Genomic DNA, 10940 nt, shown 5'->3' on the forward strand with positions numbered 1-10940 from the left:
CTGGGAGGTTTGCTGGAATCAGTGTTGGGCTCTGTCTGGTGCTGGTGTCTGTTTCCTCTCACCTCAGCATGTGTGACACAAGTGAGTCTTATGCCCGTGCTCAAGGGCTGTCTGCCTTCCCCCAAGGAACAAGCAGCCCCCCCAAAGCTGCCATGACCAGCAGGTACTTCAGCCCCTTCAACAGGAAGCAGTGCTGCCTTTTCTCCTGCAATCTCCCCTTTCCTTGAATTTAGACTGCTTAGTGGTGATACAGGTGAAGATTTGCTATGCAGGACTCAGTGCTTGAGGAGTTTAGTATAGAGTTCCTTATAATAAGCTACTCACTGAGTAGGTCCAGTAAACACTTTGAAGAGCAAAAACTGGAGAGTTTTTATGAAAAATAACTCAGTGTAGTGGCTGATCTACACCTTGAAATGTAGTGATAGTCAAAGCAACTCTTCTTTTGTCCAGGCTCACTCAAAATCTTTGTCTGGTTAAAAATAAACCCCCTGAAGCAAGACTTAAATTCAGCCTGACTTGCTTTGTGCTAAGGATGGAGCTCCCAACAGACCCTGCTGGGCTATTGGAGACAACTTAATAAGCAAGAAACATAAGGAGGCTTGCATTAAGCACCTGTACAGATAAAATAAGGAATTAAAGACATAATTCATAGTCTAATGGCTACAAATCGCTGGCATGGCAAAAGCAGTGCATCTTGCCCAGCACACTTCTTCCAATAACTTTCTTTTTCAGGGAATAATCTGAATTTCTTAAAACCAACATTGTTCCTATGCTTATAGACCCATCAACCAACCATTCAGAAAAATCTCTTCCATAAATAAATGAAAATAGACCTGCTTCTCTTGTGTGTTCTTGATCATAAAAGGATGTATTTAAAATACAAGTAATTTAGAAAGGAGAATACATGATGGTTACCTTGTTCTTCAATAAAAACCTGTTTCTTTCAAAGCAAAGCCAGGCAGTACCTGTCAGTTCTCTAACAGGCTGCATGTTAGAGCATGAAGTGAGAAACTTCAGCTGAAATACTACTGAAAGGAGAGTTTTGTGGTTAGTAAATAATACCTCCTTTGGAGAATTGTGGGCTGGCTGCTCCTGTTCTTGCTGTAGCAGAGGGATTGACTGAAACACCTCATTCTTTGTAGCAGCATGTTGGCTCTGGATGCTGATTGAATCTAAGGAGTGGTGATTGAGGGCCCCTCTGAGGGATGCCACAGCAGCCCAGCGCTCCTCTCTGAACACAAGGAGCTGTTTCAGCAGTGCAAGATGACACTCTTCCACTGCCCCGGGAAACAGATTTGCATTGCAAAAACTACCTGAGCCTGACATTGTGAAATCGCTCCCCTGTGCTCCATGTACCATAAAAGAAGCCCAGCTGAACAGGGAAGGATGAGCCTCGCCCAAGCTACACGCAGCAAACATCTCCAGGAGCCAGAGCTGGGGAGCAGGAAATGTGTGGGAAAGCCATCTGGTGAAGGCACTCAGAAACAGCATGGAAGTCTTTTTTCATTCACTTCCTGACCAAGTAGTAATATGTTGCCTCATTATAGGAAGATGACTGCTTGTTATTATTATTTGCATTAGTAACTCCCACAATCCCAAAGGTGGAGACAGGACTGTGTTACCTGCTGTGGGCACATGTAAGAGGAGATCTTTCCCTACACACACTCCCCCATATAAGGATAGAAAGCATAGAATTGTGTTTTTTGTGTTTCTTTCTTTTTTCTTCTTCCTTTTTTATCCTAGTGGGGAACTGAAACAGATGGGAGAGACTGAAGGAGCTGGAAACAGAACATGTAATAATTCCCAAGCCTCGACTTTCTCAGCAGTACTGTTCTTTGACTCCTATACTTCAGCTCTGAGCAGTTCTGGTGAGTGGTTTGTACCCTGGCACACTGCTCATGAGGAGCTCCACAGTTCTCCTTGGTAAACTTGGCATTTAGCTTGGTGTGGACACACTGCTGAGAGCTCCTGCGCCCTTTGCTGTGCTGAGGCGGGGGGAGGGAATCAAAGCAGTCTGCAGAAAGGATTTTAATCATCATGTAGCAAATTAAAAAATACTGAAGAGGTCTTAAACTTGCTCTTTGGCATTTCAATCACATCTTTCACTATGTGCTTCCAGTCCAGCCAACCAAATTTTCCCAATGGTTTAATGCTATTCTAACCTCAGGCAGTATCTTTGTTCTGCTAAAAGCAGAGAACCAAAGGCTGTATTTCAAGAGAAGGCAAAGTTCCTTATAGCCTACTTACTATTATTAGATATTTAAAGTTCTCCTATATCACCACCTCATTGGAAGACCTCAAACCATTTTAAGGACCTTATTTTAGCCTCTTGGTGACAGAGGCAAGAGGCTAATTTTTAGATACTGGAACAGACTTAAAATTCCTATCCTTGAGTTTTCCTTATCAGTCTTGGCTAGAACTGATCGGTTTTTTCAGTCCCAGGCATTAATTGCAAGACAGAGCTTTCCAGGTCCCCTTGCTGTCCTTGTGTGTGTGTGTGTGCTTGGTTGGTTGGCATTTGTGCCAGGTTTAGATAAAGTGAGTATGTGTTGGCTTTTCATCTCTGGGGAAGGCAGGGTTAAAAAAAAGTCCTAAGGACTAATTAGTTGGTGAAAGTATGGCAGAAGCAGGAAGGAGGAGGGACAGGATGAAGGAGATGATGGCTGCTGCCCTGCTTGGAGATAAAAGAGGCTGAGGCCCAGGGAATCCAGAAAAAACAAGCAGGACCAGGTGGGCTGGGCTCCTGAGGCTGACTGTCATTCACACAGAGCCTAGTGCCAACAGGTACCTTCTCCAGGAGAGAGATGATGAAGTGTTGTTAAATGGGGCCAAGACGTGTTAATTGCTAAAAACTGTAGAAATTCAAATTTAAGGAGCCAGTACCTACTAGTGTAGAATGACTCTACCAGAGAGAAGCCTTTGTGTCCTGGGAGTGAAGCAGGATATAGAGTGTTGGATGGGGCAGACTTGAGGCTCTGAGTAAGGCTTTCATCACCTCATCCCAGATTTCTCAAAACCCTTTGCTCCCAAACAACCCACGGTGACACAAATACAGAACCAGGAACACAAGGAGGATAACTAGCAACACCTTAAAGATCACAGAAGCTGTAACAGCACCTCTTTGTAGGACTTCTCCTCTCCCAGTGCTCAGTTCATGATCTCAGGTGAGACTCCAGCCTGTGGCAGGAGTGGCTGTAGGCAAAGCACATCCCCTCAGCTTAAGTGGTAACAGGAGCCAGAACTACATGGGTGCAGGGTTTAGGCAGTACCACTGCCTCAGGGATTACATGTGTAACCTCTTCAGAATAAGAGACCAGACACATGAGACTGCATAAACACTATCGAGCAGCAAATACAGAATATTAGGCAGCCAGGAATCAAGTGTTAATATAATGCTGGGATTTTAAAAAGCCTCAGCTAAAGTCCTGAAAATGACAACCAATTGTTCCCCACTCTCTTTCAATTTGTCCAGGTTTTCCTGACTGTGGGAAGACTGTTTACACCCTTGCTAAATCCACTGCTGTATCTGAGTTACTGGCAAGTTTTGGCCAGGTGACAAACTCAATGAGCTCTGGATCGTGCCTCAGCAAACATCAGCTCTGTCTCTATCAGAGCTTATCTGCATTGGAGGAAAACTGTTCTCCAAGCTGGGAGCAGGGGTGGTCTGGAAAGAGAAGGGCACCAACATTCAGCATTTTTGAATGTGGCAGCTCTGAAGTGCGTCAGTGAAGACCCTTTCTTGCCTTCTGGCCTGAACTAATAAGGAGTTAAGGGTACAAAACCCATGCTTGGACACCACATGCTGGTAGACTTAACTTGGTGATTCCTCTGACAAGGCTTTGTGGAGTGGCTCTCTGAGCATTTGGCTGTGAGAGGTTCCTGTAGCACAAGTGAGAATAATCCCATGTGGTTTACAAGCCCAAACCAAGCTGTCTGTTTTGCCTCTCCTACCTTCTAGTCTGTTCTTCCAGTTTATACCTATGCTGAGAACATAAAAAATCTTACATTCCCCAGACAGTGAGAGAAATCATACATGCACAGAAAATTATTGAGAGTCACCAGATCTAATGGGAGCCAAATTCTTAACCCTGGATAAGAAACCTGACTCAACATAGGGCTTGTGCAATCTTGGGTGGAAACTCTCATCCATGGTATATGAGGAATATGCTCTGTCCAGAGAAAAGGTGAAAGATCTGTAGCTTAATTGGGACATATTGCTTTAAAAACATGGATAAACTTAGCAACATTCCTGAGGTAAGGAAGATGAGGTCTTTTTAGTTAGTTTGTTTGTTGTTGTTGTTTTTTAAAGCCAGTTAACCAAACTGGACTAAGTGACTTTTTTAATCCTTGACAAGAAAATCTACAGTGGAATGAGGAATAATTTCCTTGAGTGTCAGTACAGAGTGTCAAACTCAAAACTTGCTCTTCTCACCTCCAGAGGCACAACTGCATAACAGCTTGAGTGAAGACCTGTACATTTGGCCCTCTTCAGAGTCCTCTGATCCTAGTGTTGTGGTTGAGGTGTCCACTCTCCCACAGGCAAAATCCCCATGTCAGCCCCAGAGACTCAGCTCTGGCAAAATCTAGTCTGAGAGATGTTCTCACAGTGTGAGATGGGCCTCTTCAGCAGGAATCTGTGTGTGTGTTTTTGTTCTGTGCTATTTTGGGAATAAGCAACTGATAACAAGCAAATGCTTTCGTCTGCTGGAGTAACTGTGTTCTCAAGCATTAAAATTATGGTTTGTACTAACTGTCCAGTGGGGAGGAAAAAAAATCAAGGTTCTTAATTCCAGAAGACAGGTTAACTTCTGGGGGAAGGAGGCAGAAACTGTTAAGTCTTCTGCTGTCAGAAAGAAACTCATGCTGCAAGTATTCAGTCAATTAGGCTGATTTGTAGCAGCCTCACTATAAATCCTCTTTCATTCAGAGGCATGTTAAGCTCTTTGATGAAACATGGCATTCCAAGGAATTTCAGTAGGTTCTCACACATCTAACCATGGCAAAGTTATCTGTAGTGACACACCATCTGAGACTGACATGGTATGTTCAATTCTACAACATTACAGACAATGTATCTCAAAAAAGGGAAGCCTGCAAAGTCTTTCACCCCACTGTTGCAGATTAGCCTTCTTCTTGCATGCTGCATTTGTTCAGCCTATTAGTAAATTAGAAACAGATTTTCTAAATCAGTTCTAGATACAAAAACAGTTGAGAGAGATAACTATGCAGTAAATGATCACTCAACACATAAACACAACTGTTTTGCCAAAGAAATGCATCACTCCTTAAAGGTGTAAAATCAGTTTAAAGGCAGCATGTCTTAGCAGGGCACCTGTGTAACATGACCAGAGGCAGAACTGTTTGTTTCCCTGGAAGTGGGAGCTTTCCCACTCCTTTGCCCAGGAGGGGGATGACAGCAGAGCTGTGACCCTGTCCCATGCCCAGCTGTGCCACCCAGCTGACTCACCCTGCTGAGCTGGTCCAGGAGTCTTTGGTTCTGCTCGGAGAGTTCCTGGACAGCACGCGTCTTCTCCCGGTCGGCTTCACGCAGGTGGACCTGCTGCTTCTCCAGCTCGTCCTGCAGCTGCTTCACATCGCTCTCCAGTTCAGACACCCTTCCTTCCCACTCCCCCTCCTTGTTCTCAAATCGCCGCCTCAATTCGTGTTTCTCTTGTTCCAGGTGCTAAAAGATGAGGGCAAGAGGTTAGGAAGGGAGGGAAAAAAGGTGAATGTCTCCTTCTCTTCATCTATGCCAGGCTAAAACCTTGTGCAGGAAAGAGAAGGGTGCTTGAGCATGACAATGCCATGGAGATGGCAATTCCACATCAGGGCAGGTCACTGGCACTACAGCCATTTTCCTTTTCCAGCAATTGGCCTGTCCTTGGCCACTGGAGTTCAGCACATTGAATTTTTACTGAAATAACTGCCAAAAGAGTAAAGTAGGCTGCATGTCAATAGGAGGAATATATAGGTCAGACAGAACAATTGATTTAGCAGAACCCAGCTTAACTCTAAAGCAGTATTTCAGTGGTCAGTAGCACAATTCTTTTAAAATTGCCTTTATAGTCAAAATACACAAACTGTATACCCTCACTATTCGCGAGGAATGCGGATGAGGCATCCTTGTTGTCATATGGGTCTCATGAACAACAGTTGAATCATCTATCCATTTGCTCCTTCTATTCCTGACCTAATTAGTTGTCTGAGAGTTTGATAGTGCACAGTAACTCCATTGTTTGATGCAGTCTGCTCTGGAATGGCAATGGATGTGATGAACTGGTTGCTATAGACATTATGTACGTGCATGTTCTGGGTTCAGGTTTCTTAGAAACCACTCTCAGTTCTGGAGACTCTGCTCTGCTTGGGATTGGCTGGAAAATGAGGGACAGCACAAATCTGGTGAAACTTTTGCATGTTTTAGAGTCTCAGTTAAATGAGGGCTTAACTGAAACAGATCTGCAAATCAGGTCAAAGCAGATTTATGTTGTGCCCATTTGAAAGAATCCCTGCTCCAAAACTCTGAGCTTAAATTTCCCCTGGTAACTGAAGACACACATTTACTTTCAGAACAGTCACAGATTGGGGACATGGGCATGTCCCAGGATTGGCAGGGAAACCTGAAAAATGGGAGTCCTCTCCTTGCTGGTTGTCCTCTGATCCCCAGAATAATCTTCTGCTACTCTCTATCAGATTCCCCAGTCTTCAAGGAACATGTCTTAGAACAGAAACCCACTGGGCCAAACACTGGTAGCACTTGCCTATTTCTCCCAGGTGAATTGTTCCCTGGTGAACAATTCCCATGGCACTTCACATAGGAGGGAAAAATAAACCTGCTAGGCGGAAAAGAAAATTGCACTTTTATGTGAAGTGGCTTTTTATTGCTTGTTAGAAACACAGGCTGTGAGGGGGCTGTTTCCCCTGGGTGCCTATTGCTGATGACACACAGCCTCCCTGGCAGGGTCCCTGTCACCTTCCTGAGCAGGTCTGAATGTCAAAAGCCTCCAGCTCCTCTCCAGCCCTCTGGCCTGTGTATTGCTAATCTTCCACCTTTTTCTGCTCTGCCATGCAGATGCCATGTTTTCTCTTTCTTCATCTGATCCCCAAATCCTTTCTTATGCTCCTTCCAGCTCAGTGTAGCAGCACGTTGCTTGTGCCCTTCCAAATCTTTCTGCAAATTCCAGACTTCCATGAAAAACCCTTAAATATGAGGGAAAGTTGATTAAAAACATAGTGGCCCATAGCAGGGGGTTTCCCCATGTTTCAGATACTTAAAGATTGAGCATCCTTGCAAATGAGAGATAAGCAGTAATATAAATATTTTAATGCAATAGGTAGGCAGGAGATCCCAGCACCTGGCTCATGACAACCATTGCAAAGAAATCTTGTTTGTAGTCCAAGTGTGGCTAGAGTAGCCACAATTTCACTTTCAGCGGAACACTGAAAATTCTGTCTTTTATAGCTCTGCCTCTTTCACTGCTAGGCAACGTTTAGAAAGATCCAGGGCCTTCTCTAAATGGAAAGTGGAACTTCAGCCTGCTGAGAAGCAGCACTGCAGCTGAAGTGCCCCAGACACCCAAATGTGATTTAGAAACCATTGATAAGCCTTGTCAATCATTTAAAAAGCACTTTAGTCCTTCACTGCACAAGAAAATCTCCACTACACACGGCCCCAATCCAAAGCCATCCACACAGGCTGGCATTAGAAGGAGGTGAAGAATATCAAGATTTTCTGTTGTGACAGAGAAACCAGAACAGAGCAGTGGGGCATGGAGAGGCTGTTGCCAAGATAACCCAGATGAGATGTGTTGACTGGTCCCTCCTGCTTCTGCCAGCAGCCATCTCCCCTGGCCTGCCCTCACCCCAGCACCTGCAGGGCTGCAGGTCTGGAGAGGGGATTTCTGCACGTAGTGCTGATAGGGCAAACTGCTGGCCTCAGTAAGGAAGTTTCTTCTTTCCTGACTTTCTTGTCTCTTCATTCACCAGCTGCTCATTGATTTTTACACAGAACTGCTTTCTAGAAGATGTTTTCTTCTGAAAACAGCTTCTCTTTAACTTAACTGAGCTGGGCTGGTCTTCATCTAAAGAGATGAAAGCAAAGGGGAGTTTCCCAGCTGATAAAGATGGTTCATACTGTAAAGCGTCTGGACACAGCAGGCTCCTCGGTGGCAGAGAACAGTATTAACTGTTTTAATCCCTTACAGAGGATAAAACTGTCTAGGATCAGATATCAGAATTTATTACAGAACTTCAATTTCATTATTAGAAACGAATTTAAATTCAGGCTGTGAAGTGAAATGCTTGCCAGAGTAAGTGTATGGCAGGAATGGTGTCTCTCAGCAATGAATCCACAAAACTAGAACATATTTAATCTTGAAGCAAAGCACCCAACAAGCAGATTAGTACCTTGGCTGTTGTGAAATGGAGAGACTTCACTGAGCTCTTGTAACCAATTCTGAACTGTGAACTGGGAGAAAATATCTCCTTCTAAGTGCTACTTAAACATCATTATATCAGGTTGTCACCAAGGCTCTCATCTGAGACTTTGCTTCTTGTCACCGTCAGAAAGTTCTCAGCATAGGGAAGGAGGGAACAGCTGTGGGTCCTTCCCTCTGCTCCTCTGAAATCAAAAAGCTTATTGTGAAATTTTATTCACTTCAGTGGCAACAGGAGGAGGCCGAGATTTAATCTGCAGAGGTTGGGATTATCAAGCTTGTGTTTTAGAAGATTAACGTTGAAATTTGATTTTTTGTGTGAAGCACCACTGAGTTAAATTTGCCAAACTCAGTGGAAAAAAAATTACCCTTAAGTAGATAATACTAACTCCTCTCAAATGAGTAGCCTGGAAAAGAGCAATCTGTTATTCCCCTGGGAAGTTAGGGTGATAATAATGGGATGAAAATATGTAAACGGCTGTGTTTACAATCTCTTCATTTACCTTCTGAATGGGCCTGTGAGAGCAGAGGTAAACATTTGTGGGATGTTATTTAAAGTACTATAAAGTCATAGTTTCTCCCCTCTCCCTTTCACCTCTATATTTTGCAAACAGTGAGTGGTATTTGAGACTCCTGAACTCTCTAAGAGGCAGCTTGGTGGATAACTAAACTTGTGCGTTTTTCTTTTAATGGTAGGAAAGGTTCTACTCCAGCTCCTAAGGAAAACCACGCCAGCACAACACTACATACGTCTGTTATTGCTTAAAGATCAATGTGGAAATATTCACTCTGGCAAATTTGAATACTCTGGGAAATTCTAATCTGATAAACAGAGCCACAAAACAACAATCTGAGCAAATGTCACCTTCGCTATTTTTCTATTAGAATAGCAAAGGCAGAGAGATTCCCCTGCAAAGAGGAAGGGATCAGCTGGGGTAAAATGACAAGTTTAATAAGAGAGAGGAATTTTTGTCAGGAGAACAAAGGGCATACAGTAATTTCACAAATCCACTTGAGCTTGAGAAATGTTAAGTCTGTGAGGAAGGAATACAGGAATATACAGGACTGTGCAGAAAGGACTGATCTAGGGCTGTGACTTGAAATGTGAATGTTAATCCAGCACTGTTCAAACTCTCTCCAGAAAGGTTAGAGGCTTTTCTCAGCCTTCTAAGCAGTATTACTTATTGGAAGAAATACAATTTCAAGAGTACCCCTGAGGAAGAGTGAATAATAGTGGCTCCCTCACAATTGTGCAAGAGAGTTGTTCCCAAAAAAGCTGCCTGCACAAGTCTTTTTCTTTGTAATAGCTCTATTTTATCTTTAAAAATCAATAAATAGCTCAATCCCCCGAGTTCCTGGCAAACAGCTCTCTCCAGATACCTGTAGGCATTTTTCAGAGCAAACAGCTAACAGCGATGTATCATTAGGGCTTATCTCCTGCCATGCCTAAAGCCTTAGCTGCAACAGCTTAACCATAAGGGTCACATATGCTCTGTAGCTCAGTACCTGCTGTGCAAATTTAACTTCCGAGGTATTTCTGTGACGAGATGAGCCGCGCACATCTCTCCCAGGTGGTCCTGGGGCAGAACAGCCCCCCAGGAGCCTCCGGAGCGCGGTGCTGCAGCCCGGCCCCGGCCCCACATGCCGGCTCTCGGCAGGGGGGAGCGGGGGAGAACGGCAGCTTCGCCTCCCCCAGGCCTCGGCGGCATTGCTCAGACCCTTTTCTTCCCCGTCACGGCCGCAGCGAGTCCCGTGGGCTGCTCGGCAGGGCCCGCGCCCGCCCCCGGCGCTGGCCGGGGAAGGGGCCGCGATGCGCGGGGAGAACCCGCGGGCCAGGACCGGGGCCGGGCGGGGGGAGCGCGGCGGGGCCTCACCTCCAGCTTGTCGGTGAGCTCCTTGTGCATCCTCTCGTACTGCCGGCTCATGTCCTGGTTGCGCTCCAGCAGCGCCTTGCCCAGCCGCGCCGCCAGCACCAGGTCCTTCTCCTTCTGCCGGATCAGCGACAGCAGCTCGGGGTCTCGGGCGGCGGCGGCAGGCGGCGGCTCCGGCGGCTCCCCGGCGGCGGCCAGCAGCGCCAGCTCCTCCTCCAGGGCCAGCTCCAGGGCGGCGGCCCCGGGCGGCTCCATGCCGCCGGCGCTGTCCGCCTCCGCCGGTGCTGACCCGGCGGCGGGCAGGCGCAGGCACGGCGCCGACATGGCCCTGCGCGCCGCCGCCGCTCCGCTGCGCCCCCCGCGCCCGGCCCGCGGCTGCGGCGGCTGGGCGGGGAGCGCCGCCGCCCCCGGCCCCCGCCCCCCGGCGCCGGGCCCCGGCAGCGCATGGCCACCGCCACCGCCACTGCCGGCACCGGCATCGGCATCGGCACCGGGCCCGGGTGGCGTGGGGGAAAGCGGCTCCTGCTGGCCCCGGCTGCCGCGGGAAGGTCTTGCCCCTTCTGCCGCAGGCCCAGGCCAAAAATCTCCCCAAAACATCGGGGAGGCCCAAGGAAGGGACTTGGCTCCCCCAGGGGCA

General features: G+C 46.7%; 1 protein-coding gene across 1 annotated transcript in view; it reads right to left on the reverse strand.

Annotated features, from left to right (window-relative positions):
• Positions 1 to 10627, reverse strand: part of BICDL1 (BICD family like cargo adaptor 1) — a gene marked incomplete at both ends in the record, with an annotated part of 45001 nt that extends 34374 nt beyond the window's left edge. The window contains 2 exons of the mRNA XM_083874069.1: positions 5468 to 5683; positions 10307 to 10627. Of these exons, the coding sequence (XP_083730195.1) occupies positions 5468 to 5683; positions 10307 to 10627 (537 nt within the window). The remainder of the gene's footprint in view (positions 1 to 5467; positions 5684 to 10306) is intronic.
• Between the last annotated feature and the right edge of the window lie 313 nt (positions 10628 to 10940).

Source organism: Zosterops lateralis, assembly GCF_965231275.1.
Source record: "Zosterops lateralis genome assembly, chromosome: 17".
In the NCBI taxonomy this organism is placed as follows: Eukaryota; Metazoa; Chordata; class Aves; order Passeriformes; family Zosteropidae; genus Zosterops; species Zosterops lateralis.